The sequence below is a fragment of the Oncorhynchus mykiss genome, chromosome 9 (assembly GCF_013265735.2).
Source record: "Oncorhynchus mykiss isolate Arlee chromosome 9, USDA_OmykA_1.1, whole genome shotgun sequence".
In the NCBI taxonomy this organism is placed as follows: Eukaryota; Metazoa; Chordata; class Actinopteri; order Salmoniformes; family Salmonidae; genus Oncorhynchus; species Oncorhynchus mykiss.
Genome location: NC_048573.1, coordinates 39,747,240 through 39,774,412, shown reverse-complemented (window position 1 = coordinate 39,774,412; position 27,173 = coordinate 39,747,240). Strand labels below are relative to the sequence as shown.

The window sequence follows — 27,173 nt, the reverse complement described above, 5'->3', positions numbered from 1 at the left end:
TACAAATGGAACCTTATTGTAAAGTGTTATCTGGAAGCCTTTGTGTTTCTTTGTCCAACACCATTCTGAATAACAGCTTTTGCCCAGACATACTCTGCTATTTTTTCCAGTAATGAGCTAACTGTGCATGGCCATCTGGTGAAATTACTCTCACATCAGTGGCTTTGCTACATAAGGCCACAAACCTATACTGTATTCCCTGCTCTCTTTTAACACAAATGTAAGACCCTTCTTTACTGTTAATTCACAACAAAAGAATAAGATACCAAAAAAATGCAAGAAAAGTAAAAATATATATTTCTTAGCTCAATGCGTTTCTTGTTGTTCATATGGCCGTCATATAGTCACTCAGCACAGCCAAAATATATATTTTATATTTTCTAAAATGGCTTGTAAAAATCGATCTATTTACCAGCACCAATGTGTGGGACTGTGCCCATTACCTCAGTGTGCTTGCCAACTGAGAAATATTATGACGTGGGCCAAGGTTTTTAGTGGGCGGGGTTAAATCGTAGGGGAGGATCGGGTTAAAGGTGAAAGTTGAACGATTTTCATTTTGTTGTCTTTTGTGCTAAGCAGGAGAGTGGAGCCCGATCAAGCAGCAGCGTCTCTTCCCTCTTCCCCGAATCCTTTTAAAATTCCCTCCCGAACCTCTCCCCTTCTCCCCTCCCCCTAAACACACCTCACGGGACTGTTCGGGTAAGGCTGCCCTAACTACTCAATTTTCTTTGGAGTGTGAAGGACAGAGTTAACTGCGCCTGAGTGATTCAGGACCTAGGCCGCAGCATTCAAAATAGCGGATTAATCGTCACATACTAGGCTAGCTTGCTAGCATTGCGCTCATTCTGATTTGATTAGCTACGTTAGCTGCTACTATCCGTTTCTATCTAGCCATTGAGCAGTTTGCACAATATTGATGAAGCTATCCACATTCTACCAAGACTGAGTAGGGACCGTCTTTCATTCATAGGTTCATCAACTTTAGGTTTTAAATCTTTAGGTAACTAGCCAATGTCACTAGGGTTACTAGCTAGAAATGCTGCTAGCAGGCAAGCTAACGTTAGCAAGCTAATTATCATACTAAGTTACATACAGGCAACTGGAACTAACTAACGTCAGTTGGCTTTTTAAATACAATTTTTTCCGTTTGTTATCCAAAAGTAATGAACTTACCATTTTTAGCCATGCTTAATTAAGTAATTTAAGTACAGACTAGTACTAGCTAACTAGTAAGCAAACGTTGGCTTTGATAAATCAGTGTTATGTATTTTCATGGTGTAAATAAATGTAGCTAACTAGTTGCTACGTCTGGTTTCCTCGCTGCATAATCATTAGCTAAACTATATCTGAATCAATACACTGTAATATGAGCAGAGATGGTGAACCTTGGGTGTAATGAATCAAGTTCAACAATGGGATTCACTTATTCGATTAACTTAGTCTTAGGATGCTTTTAAGGTAACAATGCCCTGGTCAGCACTCTCAGTAGCTAGTTTCACTGTTTTTAGCAAAACCAAGATAAGTAAATTTGCTAAATCCTGTAAAATGTACTTGTTATGATTGAAAAGTGGTTTTCTCACCTATCTATTGTAAGATGAATGGACTAACTGCAAGTTGCTCTGGAATCTGTTAAATGGTAAATTACTAAATGTAAAAATGTAAGTCAGTAGTACTGGTTGGTTTCTTGCTTGAATAGATTTTTTTCATCAATTGTTTGCCATCTGTAACTTAACACTTCTGTTTTTTTTCTCTGCTCCCTCTTGTCTTGAAGACCAAATACTACTTCTTGGCGAATATAGACTTCAGACACTACAACAACTATGGACACCGGTGTGATTGAAGGAGGGCTCAATGTCACCCTAACCATTAGACTCCTTATGCACGGAAAGGTGAGTGTGCACAGGAGATGGACGATAAAAGATATGACCATTACACCGTGGTTGTTCCATTCACACACCTCATTCATTACTGTGTAGTCAGCATAAACAGAGCATCGTCATGAACCAGGAAGCCTGGGGAAGCTCCATTGCAAAAATCTGCTAGACGGGCCAGAAGCCGGTGTAAAAGACTCCTCGCAAAACGTCAAACTAATGAAATGCCATGCTTGAGCGGAGCTCCAAAGGTGCGCACCAGATTAGTACCGTAGGAGCAACAGTACATGAGGACTAAAAATATAAACAAAACATTTTAGAACATTTGCAACATGCTGGTTTTCATAGCATTTCTCTGTTATTTCAAGATGAGCTAAAGCTGCAACCAGAGCGGCGAAATGGTCTACAATGGCCACATCAGTATATTTGCTATGGACTTTTCTGAAGTGATATATGGCTGTAATGGCTAGCATGAGGGACAAGAAGAAGCTGGCCACAATGGGGTTAGTTTTGAGAAACGTCAGCTAACCTTGTAAAATAACTAGTTAAATTCCACTTAAGATTAAGAAGCAAACTACATTTGAATAAAAACGGCATATTATTGAACTAAAAGGTTAGTTGTGTTAGCAGAGTCGCCACCTTATCCAGGGTCAGTGATACATAGACTGTACATGGTTGCTCCATCTATGGGAACAACTGCAATCACGATGGTGTTCTCCGTTTAGCTCTATGACCCCCACAAGTGTCAAAGGACTCGTCTGAAGTCGGTACCGTTGATGTTAGAGGTCGACCGATTATGATTTTTCAACGCCGATACCAATTATTGGAGGACCCCAAAAAAACGATACTAATCGGCCGATTAAAAAAAAATATATATATATATATATATATATATATATATATATATATATATATATATAACAGTATAACTTTAGACCGTCCCCTCGCCCATACCCGGGCGCGAACCAGGGACCCTCTGCACACATCAACCACTGACACCCACGAAGCGTCGTTACCCATCGCTCCACAAAAGCCACGGCCCTTGCAGAGCAAGGGGATCTACTACTTCAAGCTCTCAGAGCAAGTGACGTCACCGATTGAAACGCTATTTAGCGTGCACCACCGCTAACTAAGCTAGCTGTTTCACATCCGTTACATATATATATATATATTTATATTTGTAATAATAACAATTGCAACAATACTGAGTGAACACTTATTTTAACCTAATATAATACACCAATAAAATCAATTTAATCTCAAATAAATAATGAAACATGTTCAATTTGGTTTAAATAATGCAAAAACAAAGTGTTGGAGAAGAAAGTAAAAGTGCAATATGTGCCATGTAAAAAAGCTAACATTTAAGTTCCCTGCTCAGAACATATGAAAGCTGGTCGTTCCTTTTAACATGAGTCTTCAATATTCCCAGGTAAGACGTTTTAGGTTGTGGTTATTATAGGACTATTTCTCTCTATACCATTTGTATTTCATATACCTTTGACTATTGGATGTTTTAATAGGTACTTTAGTATTACCAGCCTAATCTCGGGAGTTGGTAGGCTTGAAGTCATAAACAGCGCAATGCTTGAAGCATGGCGAAGAGCTGCTGGCAAATGCAGGAATGTGCCGTTTGAATGAATGCCTGCTGCTGCCTACCACCGCTCAGCCAGGCTGCTCTATCAAATCATAGACTTAATTATAGTATAATAACACACAGAAATATGAGCCTTAGGTCGTTAATATGGTCAAATCCGGAAACTATCATTTCGAAAACAAAACGTTTATTATTTCAGTGAAATACGGAACCGTTCCGTATTTTATCTAATGGGTGGCATCCCTAAGTCTAAATATTGCTGTTACATTGCACAACCTTCAATGTTATGTCATCATTATGTACAATTCTGGCAAATAATTCTGGTCTTTGATTGGAAGAAATGGTCTTCACACAGTTCGCAACGAGCCAAGCGGCCCAAACTGCTGCATATACCCTGACTCTGCTTGCACAGAATGCAAGAGAAGTGACAGTTTCCCTGGTTAAAATAAATTAATGTTAGCAGGCAATATTAAAACTTCTTAGGGCTGCAATCCCGTTAACGGGATGATATGACAACAGCCAGTGAAAGTGCAGGGCGCCAAATTCAAAACAACAGAAATCTCATAATTAAAATTCCTCAAACATACATGTATCTTATACCGTTTTAAAGGTAATCTTGTTGTTAATCCTACCACAGTGTCCGATTACAAATAGGCTTTACAGCGAAAGCACCACAAACGATTATGTTAACCTCTTTGATCTCTAGGGGCGCTATTTCATTTTTGGATAAAAAACGTTCCCGTTTTAAGCGCGATATTTTGTCACGAAAAGATGCTCGACTATGCATATTCTTGACAGTTTTTGAAAGAAAACACTCTGAAGTGTCAGAATCTGCAAAGATATTGTCTGTAAGTGCCCCAGAACTCATTCTACAGGCAAAACCAAGATGATGCGTCAACCAGGAAATGAGCAGAATTTCTGAAGCTCTGTTTTCCATTGTCTCCTTATATGGCTGTGATTGCGCAAGGAATGAGCCTACACTTTCTGTCGTTCCCCCAAGGTGTTAGCAGCATTGTGACGTATTTGTAGGCATATCATTGGAAGATTGACCATAAGAGACTACATTTTCCAAGTGTCCGCCTGGTGTCCTGCGTGGAATTCGGTGCGCAATTGCCAGCTGCTTGTACTTTTCCATTTGATTGAGGGGAGAAACCATGCTTCCAGGAACGATATATCATTGAAGAGATATGTGAAAAACACCTTGAGGCTTGATTCTAAACGACGTTTGCCATGTTTTCAGTCGATATTATGGAGTTAATTTTGAAAAAAGTTCGCGTTTTGAGGACTGAATTTTCGTTTTTTTTTGGTAGCCAAATGTGATGTATAAAACGGAGCTATTTCTAATACACAAATAATCTTTTTGGAAAAACTGAGCATCTGCTATCTAACTGAGAGTATCCTCATTGAAAACATCAGAAGTTCTTCAAAGGTAAATGATTTTATTTGAAGGCTTTTATGTTTTTGTTGAAATGTTGTGTGCTGGATGCTAATGCTAACGCTAAATGCTACGCTAGCTAGCTACTTTTACACAAATGATTGTTTTCCTATGGTTGAGAAGCATATTTTGAAAATCTGAGATGACAGTGTTGTTTACAAAAGGCTAAGCTTGAGAGATGGCATATTTATTTCATTTCATTTGCATAGTTAACGTTGCGTTATGGTAATGAGCTTGAGTCTGTATTCACGATCCCGGATCCGGGATGGGGAGATCAGAAAGGTTAAGTGACAACCAACTCACAGAAAAACCCAGCCATTTTTCCAGCCAAAGAGTCACAAAAAGCACAAATAGAGATAAAATTAATCACTAACCTTTGATGATCTTCATCAGATGACACTCATAGGACTTCATGTTACACAATACATGTATGTTTTGTTTGATAAAGTTCATATTTATATAAAAAAATCTGAGTTTACATTGGCGCGTTAGTTCACTAGTTCCAAAAACATGCAGTGATTTTGCATAGCCATAACAATTAAACAGAAATACTCATACTCAATACACATGTAATTATAGATGTACCTATCCTTAATGCATCTGCTGTGTCAGATTTTAAAAAAACTTTACGGAAAAAGCAAACCATGCAATAATCTGAGACGGCGCTCAGAAAATAAATAACATTTTCCGCCATGTTGGAGTCAACAGAAATCGGAAATCACATTATAAATATTCCCTTACTTTTGATGATCTTCATCAGAATGCACTCCCAGGAATCCTTGTTCCACAATAAATGCTTGATTTGTTCCAAAATGTCCATTATTTATGTCCAAGTAGCTACTTTTGTTAGCGCGTGTAGTACACAAATCCAAACGCTAGTGCAGGTCCATCCGAATGTCGGACGAAAACTTCAAAAGTTATATTACAGGTCGAAGAAACTTGTCATACTAAGTATAGAATCAATCTTTAGGGTGTTGTTATCATAAATCTTCAATAAAGTTCCAACCGGAGAATTCCTTTGTCTGTAGGAAAGCCATGGAACGCAGGTCGCTCTCGTGTGAATTGCGTGTCAACAGCCCTTGGCTCTCTGCCAGACACCTGGCTCATTCAGCTCCCATTCAGCCCCACAACACAGTAGAAGCCTCATTCAAGTTTCTAAAGACGGTTGACATCTAGTGGAAGCCCTAGGAAATGCAACTTCATCCATATCCGACTGAGAGTTCAATAGGGGCTGGGTTGAAAATTGACCAACCTCAAATTTCTCATTTCCTGTTTGGATTTCTTCTCAGGTTTTTGCCTGCCATATGAGTTATGTTATACTCACAGACATAGAAACGTCAGTGTTTTCTATCCAATACTAATAATAATATGCATATATTAGTAACTGGGACTAAGAGCCGGCCGTTTCCTCTGGGCACCTTTCTTCCAAGCTACTCAATACTTCCCCTGCAGCATTAAGAAGTTAACTAAATATGCAGGTTTAAAGTCATATACTTGTGTATTGATTTTAAGAATATATGCAACGCAGGACAAGCTAGATAAACTAGTAATATCATCATCCATGTGTAGTTAACTAGTGATTTATGTTATATATATTTTCAAAGGTTTGGACACCTACTCGTTCAAGGGTTTTTATTTGTACTATTTTCTACATTGTAGAATAATAGTAAAGACAGCAAAACTATGGAAACATGTAGTAATGAAAAAGAGTGTTAGACAAATGAAAATATATTTTACATTTGAGACTCTTCAAAGTAGCCACCCTTTGCTTTGATGACAGTTTTGCACACTCTTTGCATTCTCTCAACCAGCTTCACCTGGAACGCTTTTCCAACAGTCTTGAAGGAGTTCCCACATATGCTGAGCACTTGTTGGCTGCTTTTCCTTCACTCTGCGGTCCAGCTCATCCCAAACCATCTCAATTGGGTTGAGTTCGGCCAGGTCATCTGATGCAGCACTCATCACTCTCCTCCTTGGTCAAATAACCCTTACACAGCCTGTAGGTGTCCTGTTGAACAGCAAATGATAGTCCCACTAAGCGTAAACCAGATGGGATGGCGAATCACTGCAGAATTTTTTTAATTTTTTTATTTTACCTTTATTTAACTAGGCAAGTCAGTTAAGAACAAATTCTTATTTTCAATGACGGCCTAGGAACAGTGGGTTAACTGCCTGTTCAGGGGCAGAACGACAGAACAAAGAACAAAGTTCTTGAGATTTTCAACATTGACTGACCTTCATGTCTTAAATGATGGACCGTCGTTTCTTTTTGCTTATTTGATCTGTTCTTACCATAATATGGACTTGGTCTTTTACCAAATAGGGCTATCATCTGTATTCCACCCCTACCTTGTCACAACACAACTGATTGGATCAAACACATTAAGAAGGAAATTCCACAAATTAACTTTTAACAAGGCACACCTGTTAATTGAAATGTATTCCAGGTGACCTCATGAAGCTGATTGAGAGAATGCCTTGGTGACGGCTTTGCTCACTCTTGGCAAAGTCTGGCTACTTTGAAGAATCTCAAATATAAAATATATATTTAGATTTGTTTTAAAGCTTTTTGGTTACTAGATTATTCCATATGTGCTATTTCATAGTTTTGATGCCTTCATTATTATTCTACAATGTAGGAAATAGTAAAAAATTGAAACCCTAGAATGAGTAGGTGTGTCAACTTTTGACTGTGTGTGTGTGTGATGCACCAATTATTGCATCATTTAGCTAATACCCAAATATTCTTTGCCAAAAAAAATCAGATACCGAGAGACATTGTTTTTTTTTTTTGCGGCCTTTTAAGCATTCTAATACAGTTAAATAGGTAACACACACATGGACACAGCAGTCTAAGGCACTGCATCTCTTTGCAAGAGGCATCACTACAGTCCCTGGTTTGAATCCAGGCTCTATCACATCCGGCCTAGATTGGGAGTTCCATAGGGCGGTGCACAATTGGCCCAGCGTCGTCCGGGCCATCATTGTAAATAAGAATTTGTTCTTAACTGACTTGCCTAGTTAAATAAAGGTTACATACACCACACTGAACAAAATGTTTTTTCGGTGGCATTTACGTATGTCCCCATTACCAGTAAAACATAATCAAAACCTATTTCTTTCACTTACTGCTGTGCTGTTTTGTTGTTCAATCGTTTCATTCTCAGCCAGGATTTCTATGGAATGCCATTTGGGTCTTTGTGTGTCTTGAATATTACTGCACGTTACATAATTTAAGGCGTTCATAAAAATTGTATGTAGTTATTACACATTGATTACACTATCACTCGTATTTCATATGTCACAACGATTCATCGATGCGTATGCTATGATGCTGGTAAAGTTGTCTCGCGTACCTACAGTGCTGGTCATTAAAAAAAAGCTTGCTAGCTGATGGATGCAAACAATGTTCTTCCCCAAAAACATAGCAAAACGACAATCTGTTTCAGTAGCTATCATTAGCTAGCTAATTATATTGCTAGGTGTCATCTAAAATAACCCTGATTTATAAGACAGTTATTTGATTAATGGTGGTCGGAAGCTAGCCATAATAAGGATTAGCCACAATAGTGGACTTTCCGGTTAGCCTTCAAAATAAGTGTAATTGACAGTGATGCAAATGAATACAAATAGTAGAATTATGCCATAATTGAATAGATAATGCTAAATGAGGTGGAAATGTTATATAAAATCAACAAAAGACAATCATTTGTTGAAATCACACTGGATGCATTATACTTTTGAATTGCATTGGGGCCATAGTTATTTCACTGTACAGCCTTACCTATGGATTGTGGCTCAATGACATGGGGTATCAGCCTACTCAGTGACAGAGAACATTGGCATCGTAGCTCTTATTGCTGGACTCTGAAACAGCTGTGACTTGAGCCACATTTAGTGTATTGAACACTATTCCCAAGAAAAAACAATACTGCGGATGTTTTGGGGTCTGATAACTCGTGGGGAGGACGTTGGGGGGCGGGGGGATATATTGGGTATTGAGTAGACTGTTACCCCATTTCATTGATCCCCAATCCTTAGGTAAAGCTGTACAGTGCAATATGAATGTCAATATACACAATAGGCTGACTGACTGGGGAGGGGATTTCACACAGTCACAGTCCCGCGATAAGAGCAACAACGCTAATATTTGCGTAAACTCTTCAGAGTTGTGTTCTGTGGGTGTCACTGGGTAGACTGATACCCCATTTCATTGCTTCACATTCCAATCTTGTTTAACATTATCTCGTCTAAATATGGCGTAATTCCACCAATTGTAACCATTGTATCATTTTCAAAGAGGTACTTTTATTTTGAAGGACAACCGCAAATTCCACTATTGTGCCTAATCCTTATTGTGGCTAGCTTCACAACACATAACACGGTCAGGTCGAGCCTCACTAACCAGATGAAGCTAGCTGGCTGTTTATAACGTTAGCTTTGGGCAACAGGGTTTAAGTAGCTGGTTAGCTATTTATTTTTCATGAACTGAAGTTCAATTTCAGTAGGCGAACAACAAGTGGCTTCCTAGCAAATAATTACTTATAAGGATTCCTAAATCATTGCTAAGAATGTTGAAAATGACTGCCATTTCTACTGGTTATTGTTTTCAGGCTGGTTGTATTGGTGCTAGCTAGGTACCAAGCTAAAGCTATTCGGTCGAACAAATAATGCTTTATTACCGACACAGTATTGTAGGCACATCGTTCGTGGCCGGTGGTTGCTTGTTTGCAGACTTTTTTGTACAGCATTGACAGTGCTACTGATAGTAGTGGTGGCGCTTGGCTTGCATGTGCAAATTCAGCACACACAACATTCTATAATAGAACTGTTATTCGATTTGTCAAATTAAAAGCTTATTTAACGCGTCAAATAGTGTTATTGTCAAATACCCAAACGGCATTCCATAGTAAACTCAGCAAATAAAGAAACGCGTTTATCGTGGAAGGAATGAGCGTTACACAGAGGCCTGTACTCGGGAGCGGGATCGAGGTGGAGGGTCCGTCATGGTCTGGGGCGGTGTGTCACAGCATCATGGGACTGAGCTTGTTGTCATTGCAGGCAATCTCAATGCTGTGCGTTACAGGGACGACATTCTCCTCCATCATATGGTAACCTTCCTGCAGGCTCATCCTGACATGACCCTCCAGCATGACAATGCTACCAGCCATACTGCTCGTTCTGTGCGTGATTTCCTACAAGACAGGAATGTCAGTGTTCTGCCATGGCCAGCGAAGAGCCCGGATCTCAATTCCATTGAGCAGGTCTGGGACTTGTTGGATCGGAGGGTGAGGGCTAGGGTCTATCACATCCGGCCTAGATTGGGAGTTCCATAGGGCGGTGCACAATTGGCCCAGCGTCGTCCGGGCCATCATTGTAAATAAGAATTTGTTCTTAACTGACTTGCCTAGTTAAATAAAGGTTACATACACCACACTGAACAAAATGTTTTTTCGGTGGCATTTACGTATGTCCCCATTACCAGTAAAACATAATCAAAACCTATTTCTTTCACTTACTGCTGTGCTGTTTTGTTGTTCAATCGTTTCATTCTCAGCCAGGATTTCTATGGAATGCCATTTGGGTCTTTGTGTGTCTTGAATATTACTGCACGTTACATAATTTAAGGCGTTCATAAAAATTGTATGTAGTTATTACACATTGATTACACTATCACTCGTATTTCATATGTCACAACGATTCATCGATGCGTATGCTATGATGCTGGTAAAGTTGTCTCGCGTACCTACAGTGCTGGTCATTAAAAAAAAGCTTGCTAGCTGATGGATGCAAACAATGTTCTTCCCCAAAAACATAGCAAAACGACAATCTGTTTCAGTAGCTATCATTAGCTAGCTAATTATATTGCTAGGTGTCATCTAAAATAACCCTGATTTATAAGACAGTTATTTGATTAATGGTGGTCGGAAGCTAGCCATAATAAGGATTAGCCACAATAGTGGACTTTCCGGTTAGCCTTCAAAATAAGTGTCATTGACAGTGATGCAAATGAATACAAATAGTAGAATTATGCCATAATTGAATAGATAATGCTAAATGAGGTGGAAATGTTATATAAAATCAACAAAAGACAATCATTTGTTGAAATCACACTGGATGCATTATACTTTTGAATTGCATTGGGGCCATAGTTATTTCACTGTACAGCCTTACCTATGGATTGTGGCTCAATGACATGGGGTATCAGCCTACTCAGTGACAGAGAACATTGGCATCGTAGCTCTTATTGCTGGACTCTGAAACAGCTGTGACTTGAGCCACATTTAGTGTATTGAACACTATTCCCAAGAAAAAACAATACTGCGGATGTTTTGGGGTCTGATAACTCGTGGGGAGGACGTTGGGGGGCGGGGGGATATATTGGGTATTGAGTAGACTGTTACCCCATTTCATTGATCCCCAATCCTTAGGTAAAGCTGTACAGTGCAATATGAATGTCAATATACACAATAGGCTGACTGACTGGGGAGGGGATTTCACACAGTCACAGTCCCGCGATAAGAGCAACAACGCTAATATTTGCGTAAACTCTTCAGAGTTGTGTTCTGTGGGTGTCACTGGGTAGACTGATACCCCATTTCATTGCTTCACATTCCAATCTTGTTTAACATTATCTCGTCTAAATATGGCGTAATTCCACCAATTGTAACCATTGTATCATTTTCAAAGAGGTACTTTTATTTTGAAGGACAACCGCAAATTCCACTATTGTGCCTAATCCTTATTGTGGCTAGCTTCACAACACATAACACGGTCAGGTCGAGCCTCACTAACCAGATGAAGCTAGCTGGCTGTTTATAACGTTAGCTTTGGGCAACAGGGATTAAGTAGCTGGTTAGCTATTTATTTTTCATGAACTGAAGTTCAATTTCAGTAGGCGAACAACAAGTGGCTTCCTAGCAAATAATTACTTATAAGGATTCCTAAATCATTGCTAAGAATGTTGAAAATGACTGCCATTTCTACTGGTTATTGTTTTCAGGCTGGTTATATTGGTGCTAGCTAGGTACCAAGCTAAAGCTATTCGGTCGAACAAATAATGCTTTATTACCGACACAGTATTGTAGGCACATCGTTCGTGGCCGGTGGTTGCTTGTTTGCAGACTTTTTTGTACAGCATTGACAGTGCTACTGATAGTAGTGGTGGCGCTTGGCTTGCATGTGCAAATTCAGCACACACAACATTCTATAATAGAACTGTTATTCGATTTGTCAAATTAAAAGCTTATTTAACGCGTCAAATAGTGTTATTGTCAAATACCCAAACGGCATTCCATAGTAAACTCAGCAAATAAAGAAACGCGTTTATCGTGGAAGGAATGAGCGTTACACAGAGGCCTGTACTCGGGAGCGGGATCGAGGTGGAGGGTCCGTCATGGTCTGGGGCGGTGTGTCACAGCATCATGGGACTGAGCTTGTTGTCATTGCAGGCAATCTCAATGCTGTGCGTTACAGGGACGACATTCTCCTCCATCATATGGTAACCTTCCTGCAGGCTCATCCTGACATGACCCTCCAGCATGACAATGCTACCAGCCATACTGCTCGTTCTGTGCGTGATTTCCTACAAGACAGGAATGTCAGTGTTCTGCCATGGCCAGCGAAGAGCCCGGATCTCAATTCCATTGAGCAGGTCTGGGACTTGTTGGATCGGAGGGTGAGGGCTAGGGTCATTCCCCCCCCCCCCAGAAATGTCTGGTAACTTGCAGGTGCCTTGATGGAAGAGGGGGGTAAAATCTCACAGAAACAACTGGCAAATCTGGTGCAGTCCATGAGGAGGAGATGCACTGCAGTACTTAATGCAGCTGGCGGCCACACCAGATACTGACTGCTACTTTTGATTTTGACCCCCCCACCCCCACCCTTTGTTCAGGGACACATTATTCAATTTCTGTTAGCCACAGGTCTGTGGAACTTGTTAAGGTTATGTCTCAGTTGCTGAATCTTATGTTCATACAAATATTTACACATGTTAAGTTTGCCCTACGCAGTTGGCAGTGAGAAGTGAGAAGCTAATAGCAGTGATACTATTACTGTGTAACTCCGGTAGGGCACCATCTGAACAATAGCGCACTTGGTAACGTTAGTGTGTACCGGTGCTCGACCAGTCGCGAAAGCCAACATCACCCACGACAGAGAACGGTTGATTGTCAAGGGCAATGAATCCCATTATCCTGGCATTTTAATGGATTTCGTCTTTGAGTTGTCTCGCTTTAATGTTCTTACTCTTTCAAATGACTGCTCAACTTGTTGACTGCTCGATCCACACAGCAGACATTGTGGGCTAGGTTAGGAATGCTGTGTTGCATGTGTGCTATGTGTCGTGGTGTCATTACGCCATGTACCTACGTTATATAGGTATGCATGTCAGCAGACATCTATTCCATCCCAGCAATAGCACAATTGATTATCACAGAATTAGATTTGATAAGTTGAGTCAGGTCTGTTTATTGCAGGGCTGGGCCCTGTACACCCAACTGAAAACATGACAAAGCAACAGGCTTCATTCTACTCAAATTAGACAACCCTGAATATTATGTTGCTATTATCTCTCTGTCCTCAAAAGGTTTCCCCCCTTGGGACTGTAACTGGGGAATCTTTTCATAATGTCTCCACAAAATGACCTGCCATATCCAGTAGCCTACAATCTCCCTTTACTGGCAGCTGGAGCTGTAATTTCACCCTCTTTTATGTCTTTATCTACAATTGCATTTGGAGACAGTTAACTAGCTTATGCCATTCTAATTCACTTAGCTAAACACTGTGTAAATTTAGCAAGCTAGCAGCTCAGTTGAGTTAGTCTATAAAGTGGCCTACTGTAGCCAGCTAGCTTAGCTAATAATACATGGTAAAATATATATATATATATATATTAGTTTTACATGTATTTGCTTATTGAATATATTCAGCCGCCAAGTGGACGAATGGCGGAAAAGGTCTGTCACCGGAGCACAATCCACTTGAAATTTCAATAAATATAAATCGCAGACAGTCGGCCACACTTGATAGCTTGGAAACGAGCACTAGCGTAGGCAACAACTACCCGGGCGGAAAACGGTGACGCACATAACACACATGACCCCTTCTACAGGTGTGTGGGAGGAGGGTTATTTTTAATTTTTTTATTTAACTACGCAAGTCGGTTAAGAACAAATTCTTATTTACAATGACGGCCAAACCCTAACCCGGACGCCGCTGGGCCAATTGTACGCCACCCTATGGGAGTCCCAATTATGGCCGGTTGTGATACAGCCTGCAATCGAACCAGGGTCTAGTGACGCCTCTAGTACTGAGGTGCAGTGCCTTAGACCCGCTGTGCCACTCGGGAGCTTCTTGAAATGTAACGTCCAATCAAAATCTTCAAAAACATCAAATGTTTGCAATAAATCCTCTAGACCTCCAACGGCGGCATGACGACAACGTGTTTTTGGAGGTATGGCAACGCGAGACTAATATAAACCTTACACTGCACACTACATGGATAACTTGCATACAGTAGAAAATACTACTACATGGGGTTCTTTCATTCTTGAGTAAAGCTTTTGTAAAGTGAATATATATAAAAAGATGGATTACTGATTTTAATGTGTTATTGCTTTTCTTGTCTGCAGGAAGTTGGAAGCATTATTGGCAAGGTGAGTGTGCCTTCCTGATGTTTCTCACTGTGTTCTGCTTTTCACTTTTCATTCATGGCTGGGACTGTTGTTTAAACATTGTGCTTTCTGTGCAGAAAGGAGAGTCTGTGAAGAAGATGAGAGAGGAGGTGAGTTGTCCGTCATTGCATTGATTAACGTATTGAAGGAAGTTTGAGAGAAGTGGCCACTTCTAGACATTTTCTACTGATTCCGATGACTCATGCTTGAGGGTTGACAGATTGCAATGTTACAACCAAATTTAGGCCAGCGCTGAATGTGTAAATGCAATTAAATATATTGTCTTAATATTTTAGCATTGTAATGAGAAAACGCATGAATAACATGTCACGTCCACGTGACTGTTTGCCTTGTACAGAGTGGCGCTCGTATCAACATCTCTGAGGGGAACTGCCCAGAGAGGATCATCACCCTGGCAGGCCCCACCACCGCCATTTTTAAAGCCTTTTCCATGATCATCGAGAAGCTGGAGGAGGTTTGACTCCTAACTACAGATTTCAAATAAGCCATAGAACATTTCAATCAGGCTGGAAACCTATTACTAAGAAATTTAAATGTTTTTCACGCACCCATGAACAATACACCATAGCATAGTAAAGATCATGAGAAAAAAATCTAAGTCCAAGCCTTTGGACCGAAGCCATCCTCAGCAGTGTATCTTGTTTTTCCGTTCGATTCCCTACAGGACATCAGCAGCTCGATGACTAACAGCACGGCCACCAGCCAACCGCCAGTCACCCTGCGCATCGTTGTGCCTGCCAGCCAGTGTGGCTCCCTCATCGGCAAGGGCGGCTGCAAGATCAAAGAGATCAGAGAGGTACGTACAGTACACCCACACAAGTACGTTATTATGCTAAATAGAAATTATCACCCACGGTCTCTAGATGAACTGTGCCACCAGATATTCTAAAGAGAACTCTGAACACTTAATGTTGACCCTCCCTCCTTCCTGTCTCTCTCTCCAGTCGACAGGAGCTCAGGTACAGGTGGCAGGGGACATGCTGCCTAACTCCACAGAGCGTGCTATCACCATTGCAGGGACCCCCCAGTCCATCATCGAGTGTGTCAAGCAGATCTGTGTTGTCATGCTCGAGGTAGTAGTATGGGAACCATTGCGCACTACCCCCTTTTTGTCTCTGCTTTTTTTCTATTTCATCCGAGATGTTGCTTAGGTTCCTGATTTTATTTTATTTTATTTTTTTATATCATTGTCCTACATTTTGAAGTGTGTTCAAAATAACTACCGCTTATGTACATTTTCCAGTTCCTAATGGTTGATTTTGTTTCTCTCCTCAGTCTCCGCCTAAGGGTGTAACCATCCCTTACAGGCCCAAACCCTCAGGCTCTCCTGTCATATTTGCGGGAGGTCAGGTAAATAAACCAACCTTATTCATCTGTAATTAATCAACTAATTAGTCTGTAATTCATATGTCAGTTTTCCCTTTTCCCTTTTTTAAAATGATAGCATTGTCAGTTGTTTAAGGGAAGTTGAATAACACTGTATTTTTAAGTCTGTTTCTACATTTCAGTAGTGTGTTATTCTGCACTGTGCAGACGTCAGCACCATTGCCAAATGGCCTCCAGAGTTTCTATGTTAAGGGAGAGAAATCCCCTCCAGTAGTTGTAGAGTAGCTGAGCTGTCAGATGGGTTGAGTACTAGCTGGAGGGTGCATATTTTTTTATTTAACCTTTTATTTAACGAGGCAAGTCAGTTATTTAACTAGGCAGGTCAGTAACCTTTCAGTTTCCGGCCCAATGCTCTAACCACTAGGCTATATGCGTCACCCATATGTCCATATCCTTGTTGTGTATGGTGTTGTCTGAATTACCCCATAGCGTTCTCATCCCAGACATCCAAGGACTTGGCTGCGTTTAGACAGTAGCCCAATTCTGATCTTTTTTTCCCCACATCTTTGTCAGAGCCGATCTGATTGGTCAAAAGACCAATTAGTGCCCAAAAGATCAGAATTGGGCTGCCTGTCTAAACGCAGCCATGGGTCTCCAGGATACTAACAGTCTGTGAGTGTGCTTTTCGTGCCCATTTCCCACGCACCCTCCTAAGTGCTTTTCTCTCATTGCAGGCATACGCTGTCCAAGGACAGCACGCCATTCCACAGCCTGACGTAAGTGAAGGTCATTCTGTAAGTGAGCCCATATATCTACACATCAACCCTCCTGGGTAGTCATGGCACCCACCCTCTCTTAAATGCTGTACCTTCTCCACCCCCCCCCCCCCCCTTCAACCACTCTAGTTCCATTTTTAAGTTTCAATCAGTAAATGCACTGCAGTGATGCATCGCTAAGGCCTTCTGGTACTTTTAAATGTTTAGGTTGTTGCCATGTGTATCGTTTAATTTATTTTGCAGCCTTGATTATGTTTGGGAGAATTTCTGAAATTAGGCTTTGTCAAATTTGTTTGTGGTGCTAGCCTTAACTGTCAAATCAATCTATTGTTTTGTGTTGAGGTGCACCGTTTTTTTTGGGACTGCACATTTTGGAGTTTTGCCTTGAAGAAGGGCTGCACAGTATTTCACCCTTTGAATCGGTTGATAATTGCCTAAAGAAATATATCAGTATCGGATGATTTCATAGCCAGTATTTTGTCCATATATTTCAGTGTTAAGTCTGAGCCACTAATAATTTATCGGTGTTGGACAGAATTTTTATGTGCATCCCTAATGGTATGGCTATATACAGTTGAAGTTGGAAGTTTACATACACCTTAGCCAAATATTTTTAAACTCCGTTTTTCACAATTCCTGACATTTAATCCTAGTAAAAAATGTATTTAAAGTTTATTTTTAAGAATGTGAAATGTCAGAATAATAGTAGAGTGATTTTATTTCAGCTTTTATTTATTTCATCACATTCCCAGTGGGTCAGAAGTTTACATACACTCAATTAGTATTTGGTAGCAATGTCTCAGGTAGCCTTCCACAAGCTTCCCACACACTTTTTCAGTTCTGCCCACAAATGTTCTATAGGATTGAGGTCAGGGCTTTGTGATGGCCACTCCAATACCTTGACTTTGTTGTCCTTAAGCTATTTTGCCACAACTTTGGAAGTATGCATTTGGAAGACCCATTAGCGACCAAGCTTTAACTTCCTGACTGATGTCTTGAGATGTTGCTTCAATATATCCACATAATTTTCCTGCCTCATGATGCCATCTATTTTGGGAAGTGCATCAGTCCCTCCTGCAGCAAAGCACCCCCACAACATGCTGCTGCCACCCCCGTGCTTCACGGTTGAAATGGTTTTCTTCGGCTTGCAAGCCTCCCCCTTTTCCTCCAAACATAACAATGGTCATTACGACCAAACAGTTCTATTTTTGTTTCATCAGACCAGAGGACATTCCTCCAAAAAGTACAATCTTTGTCCCCATGTGCAGTTGCAAACCGTAGTCTGGCTTTTTATGGCGGTTTTGGCACAGTGGCTTCTTCCTTGCTGAGCGGCCTTTCAGGTTATGCCGATATAGGACTCGTTTTACTGTGGATATAGATACTTTTGTACCTGTTTCCTCCAGCGTCTTCAAGGTCCTTTGCTGTTGTTCTGGGATTAATTTGCACTTTTCGCACCAAAGTACGTTCATCTCCAGGAGACAGAACGCGTCTCCTTCCTGAGCGGTATGCCAGCTGCGTGGTCCCATGGTGTTTATACTTGCCTTCTCTTGTTTGTACAGATGAATGTGGTACCTTCAGGTGTTTGGAAATTGCTCCCAAGAATGAACCAGACTTGTGGAGGTCTAAAAAAAAAAGTTCTGAGGTCTCGGCTGATTTCTTTTGATTTTCCCATGATGTCAAGCAAAGAGGCACTGAGTTTGAGGGTAGGCCTTGAAATACATTCACAGGTGCCCCTCTAATTGACTCAAATTATGTAAATGAGCCTATCAGAAGCTTCTAAAGCCATGACATAATTTGCTGGAATTTTCCAGGCTGTTTAAAGGCACAGTCAACTTGGTGTACGTAAACTTCTGACCCACTGGAATTGTGATACAGTGAAATAATCTGTCTGTAAACAATTGTTGGAAAAATGACTTGTCATGCACAAAGTAGATGTCCTGACCGACTTGCCAAAACTATAGTTTGTGTACAAGTGCCTTTTGAACGAGGTATGGTAGTAGGTGCCAGGTGCACCAGTTTGTCAAGAAGTACAACGCTGTTTTTGACGCTCAACAGTTTCCCGTTTTGCATCAAGAATGGTCAATCACCCAATGGACACCCAGCATTGGAGTCATGGGCCAGCATCCTTGTGAAACGCTTTCGACACCTTGTAGAGCCATGTCCCGATGAATTGTGGCTGTTCTGAGGACAATATTACGAATGTGTTCCTAATGTTTGGTATAGTGTGTGTATGTACCAGTCAAAAGTTTGGACACCTACTCGTTCAAAGGTTTTTCTTTATTTGAATTATTTTCTACATTGTAGAATAATAGTGTAGACCTCAACTATGAAATAACACATGGAATCATGTAGTAACCAAAAAAGTGTTAAACCAATCAGTTTTATATTTGACATTCTTCAAAGTAGCCTTTGCCTTGATGACAGCTTTGCACACTCGTGGCATTTGCTCAACCAGCTTCATGAGGTCGTCACATGGAATACATTTCAATGACCAGGTGTGCCTTGTTATAAGTTAATTTGTGGAATTTCTTTCTTTCCTTAATGCGTTTGAGCCAATCAGTTGTGTTGTGACAAGGTAGGGGTGGTATACAGAAGATAGCCCTACTTGGTAAAAGACCAAGTCCATATTATGGCAAGAACAGCTCAAATAAGCAAAGAGAAATGACAGTCCATCATTACTTTAAGACATGAAGGTCAGTCAATGCGGAAAATTTGAAGAACTTTTAAAGTTTCTTCAAGTGCAGTCACAAAAACTATCAATTGCAGCCCAAATAAATGCTTCACAGAGTCCAAGTAACAGACACATCTCATCATCAACTGTTCAGAGGAGACTGTGTGAATCAGACCTTTATGTTCTAATTGCTGCAAAGAAACCACTACTAAAGGATACCAATAATAAGAATAGACTTGCTTGGGCCAAGAAACAAGCGCAATGGACATTAGATCTGTGGAAATCTGTCCTTTTGGTCTAATGAGTCCAAATTTGAGTTTAAAAAAAGTATTAGTATTTACCTGCCCTGTCTTTGAGAAATGCAGAGTAGGTACTCTCTGCATGGAGGTGTGATGTTGTGGGTGTGCTTTACTAGTGACACTTTCCGTGATTTTATTTAGAATTCAAGGCACACTTAATGCCATCCAATCTGGTTGGCGCTTGGGACTATCATTTGTTTTTCAACAGGACAGTGACCCAACACACCCCCAGCCTGTGTAAGGACTATTTTTTTTTTTTGAATTTTACCCCTTTTTCTCCCCAATTTTCGTAGTATCCAATTGTTGTAGTAGCTACTATCTTGTCTCATCGCTACAACTCCCATACGGGCTCGGGAGAGACGAAGGTTGAAAGTCATGCGTCCTCCGATACACAACCAACCAAGTCGCTGCTTCTTTAACACAGCGCACATCCAACCCGGAAGCCAGCCGCACCAATGCGCCGGAGGAAACACCGTGCACCTGGCCACCTTGGCTAGCGTACACTGCGCCCAGCCCGCCACAGGAGTCGCTGGTGCGCGATGAGACAAGGACACCCCTACCGACCAAGCCCTCCCTAACCCGGGCGACGCTAGGCCAATTGTGCGTCGCCCCACGGACCTCCCGGTCGCGGCCGGTTACGACAGAGCCTGGGCGAACCCAGGACTCTGATGGCACAGCTGGCGCTGCAGTACAGCGCCCTTAACCACTGCGCCACCCGGGAGGCCCCTTGTAAGGACTATTTGACCAAGAAGTGATTTAGTGCTGCATCAGATGACCTGGCCTCCACAATCAGCTGACCTCAACCCAATTTTAGATGGTTTGGGATGAGTTGGACTGCAGAGTGAAGGAAAAGCAGCCAACTAGTGCCCGCATATGTGGGAACCTCTTCAAAACGGTTTGAAAAGCATTCCTCATGAAGCTGGTTGAGAGGATTGCCAAGACTGCAAAATTGTCATCGAGGCAAAGGGTGGCTACTTTGAATCTCAAATATAAAATATTTTGATTTGTTTAACACTTTTTCATTACATGATTCCATGTGTTATTTCATAGTTTTGATGTCTTCACTATTATTCCCAATGTAAAAAAAAATAAGGAAATCCCTTGAATGAGTAGGTGGTTCCAAACTTTTGACGTGTGTGTTTTTTAAGCAATAAGGCCAGAGGGGGTGTTGTTGGCCAATATGCCACAACTAAGGGCTGTTCTTAGTTGCAAGGCGGGGTGCCTGGAAATAGCCATTAGCTGTGGGATATTGGCCGTATACCACAAACCCCCGAGGTGCCTTATTGCTATTATAAACTGTCTACCAACGTAATTTAAAGCAGTAAAAATAAATATTTTGTCATACCCATGGGATACGTCTGATATACCATGGCTGTCAGCCATTCAGCATTCTGGGCTCGAACCACCCAGTTTATAAATATATATTACAGACACAAATATATGGACACCACTTCAAATAAGTGGGTTCTGCTAGTTCAGCCACACCCGTTGCTGACAGGTGTATAAAATCGAGCATACAGCCATTCAATCGCCTTAGACCAACATTGGCAGTAGTATGGCCTTACTGAAGAACTCAGTGACTTTCAACCCTGGCACCGTCATTGGATGCCACCTGTTAAGCTCTCCGCCATTGGACTCTGAAGCAGTGGAAACACATTTTCTTGAGTAAGGAATCACGCTTCCTGATCTGACAATCCAACGGACAAATCTGGGATTGGCGGATGCCAGGAGAACGCTAGCTGCCCCTATGCGTAGTGCCAGCTGTAAAGTTTGGTGGATGATGAATAATGGTCTGGGGCTGTTTTTCATGGTTTGGGCTAGGCCCCTTAGTTCCAGTGAAGGGAAATTTTAACACATTTGAGTGAGGTTTTGTTCTCGCCTGAGTAGCCTCGTTTCATTGCCAAAAATAAAATTAAACCATCCAGTGTTCAGCGAAATAACAACCCAACGTCAAATACAGGTAGCCTAGTCAAATAATTAACATCCAATCACATTAACTTTTACTCTCTCGCGGGAAACCTTCACTCTTGCGCAGACATTTAGATACGAAATATGACAATTTGAGAAATAAACCACAGGAGTTTTTTGATCAAGAATAAAGATGACTTTCGAGTAGTAAGACTTAGAAAAGCAATAGATACCATTAATAAGAAGGGGCTAGACGCATCTTATATGGTCAGCTACCGAGTGCCTAGGACAGGCAAGCCCATACGATTGTGGAAGACTTGCTGATACAGCTGGGGGAAAGGCCAAAACTATACAGACAATGCCTTCATCAAACATCACTGTTTCACGACGCATCAGTGACATGGCAGGAGATGTTTTGAAACAATTTCTGCTTCGCATACAAGCCAGTGAATTATATGCGTTACAGCTGGATGAGTCAACAGACGTGGCGGGCCTGGCACAGTTCCTGGTATATGTCCGTTACGTTTATGGGGGGTCAATTAAGGAAGACATCCTCTTCTGGAAACCAGGACAACGTGAGAGGATATTTTTAAAGTGCTGGACAGCTTTGTGACAGCAAATGGACTTTTGTGGTGAAGATGTGTTGGTATCTGTACTGATGGCGCAAAAGCCATGACAGGGAGACATAGTGGAGTGGTAACGCGCGTGCAAGCAGTTGCTCCCGACGCCACTTAGATACTCTGCAGCATCCACCGAGAGGCTCTTGCTGCCAAGGGAATGACTGACCGCTTATGCAATGATATGGGCAGCGACCATTTAACGCTTTTATAACATACAGAAGAAGTGCGCTGGTTATCAAGTATTGACACTTTTTTTTAAAACAAATTGAGACAAGTTTAGTTTTCTTTTACTGACAATTTTCACTTGTCTGACCTTGCATGATGAATAGTTTCTCACACGACTGGCCTATCTGGGTGTTTTTTTTTTTCCCTCGCCTGAATGATCTGAATCTAGGATTACAGAGACTCTCAACTATATTCAATGTGCGGGACAAAATTGAGGCTATGATTAAGGAGTTGTAGCTCTTCCCTGTCATCATTAACAAGGACAACACACCGGTCTTTCCATCATTTGTATTTTTTTGTTGTGTGCAAATGAACTGAAGCTTACGGACAATGTCAAATGTGATATAGCGAAGCACCGGAGTGAGCTGGGTGCGCATGTACAGTGCCTTGCGAAAGTATTCGGCCCCCTTGAACTTTGCGACCTTTTGGCACATTTCAGGCTTCAAACATAAATATATAAAACTGTATTTTTTTGTGAAGAATCAACAACAAGTGGGACACCATCATGAAGTGGAACGACATTTATTGGATATTTCAAACTTTTTTAACAAATCAAAAACTGAAAAATTGTGCGTGCAAAATTATTCAGCCCCTTTACTTTCAGTGCAGCAAACTCTCTCCAGAAGTTCAGTGAGGATCTCTGAATGATCCAATGTTGACCTAAATGACTAATGATGATAAATACAATCCACCTGTGTGTAATCAAGTCTCCGTATAAATGCACCTGCACTGTGATAGTCTCAGAGGTCCGTTAAAAGCGCAGAGAGCATCATGAAGAACAAGGAACACACCAGGCAGGTCCGAGATACTGTTGTGAAGAAGTTTAAAGCCGGATTTGGATACAAAAAGATTTCCCAAGCTTTAAACATCCCAAGGAGCACTGTGCAAGCGATAATATTGAAATGGAAGGAGTATCAGACCACTGCAAATCTACCAAGACCTGGCCGTCCCTCTAAACTTTCAGCTCATACAAGGAGAAGACTGATCAGAGATGCAGCCAAGAGGCCCATGATCACTCTGGATGAACTGCAGAGATCTACAGCTGAGGTGGGAGACTCTGTCCATAGGACAACAATCAGTCGTATATTGCACAAATCTGGCCTTTATGGAAGAGTGGCAAGAAGAAAGCCATTTCTTAAAGATATCCGTAAAAAGTGTCGGTTAAAGTTTGCCACAAGCCACCTGGGAGACACACCAAACGTGGAAGAAGGTGCTCTGGTCAGATGAAACCAAAATTGAACTTTTTGGCAACAATGCAAAACGTTATGTTTGGCGTAAAAGCAACACACCATCCCCACTGTCAAACATGGTGGTGGCAGCATCATGGTTTGGGCCTGCTTTTCTTCAGCAGGGACAGGGAAGATGGTTAAAATTGATGGGAAGATGGATGGAGCCAAATACAGGACCAGTCTGGAAGAAAACCTGATGGAGTCTGCAAAAGACCTGAGACTGGGACGGAGATTTGTCTTCCAACAAGACAATGATCCAAAACATAAAGCAAAATCTACAATGGAATGGTTCAAAAATAAACATATCCAGGTGTTAGAATGGCCAAGTCAAAGTCCAGACCTGAATCCAATCGAGAATCTGTGGAAAGAACTGAAAACTGCTGTTCACAAATGCTCTCCATCCAACCTCACTGAGCTCGAGCTGTTTTGCAAGGAGGAATGGGAAAAAATGTCAGTCTCTCGATGTGCAAAACTGATAGACATACCCCAAGCGACTTACAGCTGTAATCGCAGCAAAAGGTGGCGCTACAAAGTATTAACTTAAGGGGGCTGAATAATTTTGCACGCCCAATTTTTCAGTTTTTGATTTGTTAAAAAAGTTTGAAATATCCAATAAATGTCGTTCCACTTCATGATTGTGTCCCACTTGTTGTTGATTCTTCACAAAAAAATAGTTTTATATCTTTGTTTGAAGCCTGAAATGTGGCAAAAGGTCGCAAAGTTCAAGGGGGCCGAATACTTTCGCAAGGCACTGTAGCTATGTAAAAGTGGATTCTCGGCCCTCACTAGCATGAAAACTAAATACAGGCACATACTTTGTGTGGAAAATTATTTAAGACTGAGACTCTCTCCAATACAACCCAACATTGCAGTTATGTGCATCCTTTCAAGCACACCCTTCTCATTAACCAATGAGTTATTCACAATTTTTTATGAACAAATCAGGTTTTATATGTAAGATGGCTAAATAAAGAGCAAAATTATTTATTATTATTTGTGCCCTGGTCTTATGGAGCTCTTTGTCACAACCCGGATTGTGGAAAGTGACAAACTCACACCCATTCTTATGTTTAATAAGTGTATCGTTGTGTGTGTGTGTGTGGGGGGGGGGCTTACAATGATGGCAAAAAAACATTTGAGAGTGCGCTGACCCTGGTGCTAGAGGGGGTACGCAGCTGGAGGTTGAATGTTTTGAAAGGGGTACTGGCCTATAAAAAGTTAGGGAACTACTTATCTAGTAGAAAGCCTTCCCAGAAGAGTGGAGGCTGTTATAGCAGCAAAGGGGGGACCAACTCTATATTAATGCCCATGATTTTGGAATGAGATGTTTGACGAGCAGGTGTCCACATACTTTTGGTCATGTAGTGTATACGTGTGTTAATGCAGAACATAACCCTGTGTATCTCCTGGCTTTATAGTTCCTGTCTTTCTCCTTTCATCAACCCTTCTCTCTCTCTTCCTCTCCATCTCTCCCTCCATGTATCCACCTCTCTCTCCACAGCTTACTAAACTCCACCAGCTGGCCATGCAGCAGAGCCCTTTCCCCATCGCTCCCAACAACCAGGGTTTCCAGGGTAGGTCAACAGAGGAGGAAAAGAGACCGGAAGCATTTTATTGATTTTTGTTGCATTCTCTGCAACATTTTTGTCTTTGTCGGCACTGACTTGTGTTTTCTCTCTTTAGCTGGGATGGATGCTTCTGCACAAACTGGTTCCCATGAGCTGACCATTCCAAATGATGTAAGTGTCCCCGTCCACTCTGGAATTCTCTTCCCTACTTGTTCTCGATACTTCAGCCCAAGATTGATGTAAATCTTTCAGGAATTTCTTTAGTGTTAGTTGTAGCATACTTGTCTTATCCGGGTTTTTAGTTTAAAAAACATTTCACTCCTGAGAAGAGTGGTTGAAATGTCTTGTATTCTGAAACTTTCTCTCTTGCCTTCCTTGGCCTAAGTTGATTGGCTGCATCATTGGCCGTCAGGGGGCTAAGATCAATGAGATCCGCCAGATGTCCGGGGCTCAGATCAAGATTGCCAACCCAGTGGAGGGCTCTTCTGACAGGCAGGTGACCATCACCGGCTCCCCTGCCAGCATCAGCCTGGCTGAGTACCTGATCAACGCCAGGTGAGGGACAACACGCTGGAACTGCTGATATGCCAAGTCATGGTTCAGAATAAGAGGACCAATATGACTAGGAAATCAAAGCGGCTTGCATTTAAGGCTAGTTTTTGAATCTCCTCTTGTTTTTTTATGTTTCTGTAGGCTGTCATCTGAAGCTACTGGACTGGCAGCCAACTGACATGGAGAATCTTCATCAGCACCTGACGAAACCCCCCTACTTTTTACCGAGAGGTCCCTCAATAAAGTTAATGCAAAAACCAATCCTTTGGTTAAACACCTACCTACTCAGCTGTAATTACATCAAGGTATTTTATTTATTTATTATGTTAAATTCCCTTTGCATATAGTTTTTTAAAGATATTTTTTTGGTGTATTTATATTTTGACCTTGGTAGCCGGGGAAGAAACATTTTGGAAAAATCTGAAAAGGAATATGTTTTTTTTAATGTCAGATTTTTCTTAGAAAATGTTTTAAAAAATGAAGAAAAAAAAGACCCAATAATAACAAGCTGTTGTGGACTGTTCCTTCCCTGTATTTGATGATTTATATTTATTGTTTATTTAATACACACCAGTCCTCCTGTTAGAATTCACTGATATTTACCATTCTTTAAAGCTGAACTTCCTAAATGAGGCATTGTGGGTAATGGGTATACGTGGGGTGTAAATGATGTACTCTTAAGATGTAACGAAAGACAAGATCAGGAACTAATTGAAACGTCTCTGAAGTGGGACTATGAGTGTTTTTAACTGAATTCTGTCACCTCTTTTATTTGCTGTATAATTATTTTGTCATTCCTGTTTTCATCCGTTTTAAATGTTTTCCTTATTCAGGACATTTGAGTGTTGTTGTTGTGTACTGGATTCTGATAGGGTGGGTGGGGCGTGGTAACCCGGAGACAACGGGCCAGAGGGATGAATTTATTTTCTCTGAAATGATTAAGATAGAAGATAAACATTGATAACGTTGGAATATTTGTTTTGAATAGAGAAAATATTTTTTTTAACTGCAGGGGTGGGAGGGTGCTGCAAGGGGTAAAACAAAACAATTATTGCGTGTCTTTATAGGATAAGACTTGAGGTATTCATTTAAAATAACTTGAAGGAAGATTCTAAAATGAACACTAGTTTCCTGCTATCTCCTTTGCCTGGATCAGATTTTATTTTTTATTATTCTTTGCAGGATGAAGAAACTCACGTTTTTGTGCACGTTTTCAAACTATTGTAGATTCGGGTGCAAACTGAATTGTTGAAGAACTTCAATACATAAATAAAAAGATGTGAAATGCTAAAACTATAACTGGGTGTAACCTGTCATTTGTTTTTATTGACATCTTTCCTGGTGTAAAAATATGAGGAACTTTCCTACTACTAATGTAGAAACCAAATGTGATTTAAAACA

General features: G+C 41.0%; 1 protein-coding gene across 5 annotated transcripts; it reads left to right on the top strand.

Annotated features, from left to right (window-relative positions):
* Positions 1-541: 541 nt before the first annotated feature.
* LOC110532044 (poly(rC)-binding protein 2) lies at positions 542-27,071 on the top strand. 5 transcript variants are annotated; one of them, XM_021615641.2, is made up of 13 exons: positions 542-699; positions 1,772-1,889; positions 14,536-14,559; positions 14,655-14,687; positions 14,936-15,052; positions 15,263-15,394; positions 15,543-15,671; positions 15,874-15,948; positions 16,659-16,700; positions 25,154-25,226; positions 25,336-25,391; positions 25,606-25,775; positions 25,914-27,071. In XM_021615641.2, the coding sequence occupies exons 2-13, from the start codon at positions 1,821-1,823 to the stop codon at positions 25,948-25,950; spliced, it is 957 nt and encodes a 318-aa protein (XP_021471316.1). In that variant the 5' UTR covers positions 542-699; positions 1,772-1,820; the 3' UTR covers positions 25,951-27,071. The 5 variants fall into 5 exon arrangements, with proteins under 5 accessions (XP_021471316.1, XP_021471314.1, XP_021471315.1 ...); XM_021615639.2 differs by having other exon boundaries at positions 16,659-16,718; XM_021615640.2 differs by having other exon boundaries at positions 15,543-15,674.
* The last annotated feature ends 102 nt before the right edge of the window (positions 27,072-27,173 follow it).

Bases quoted from the DNA above. Each gene is read 5' to 3' on its own strand.
- LOC110532044 (XM_021615638.2), top strand. From the start codon at position 1,821: ATGGACACCGGTGTGATTGAAGGAGGGCTCAATGTCACCCTAACCATT. The intron at 15,053-15,262 runs GTTTGACTCCTA...GATTCCCTACAG, and splicing joins TCATCGAGAAGCTGGAGGAG to GACATCAGCAGCTCGATGAC. The intron at 25,776-25,913 runs GTGAGGGACAAC...ATGTTTCTGTAG, and splicing joins GAGTACCTGATCAACGCCAG to GCTGTCATCTGAAGCTACTG.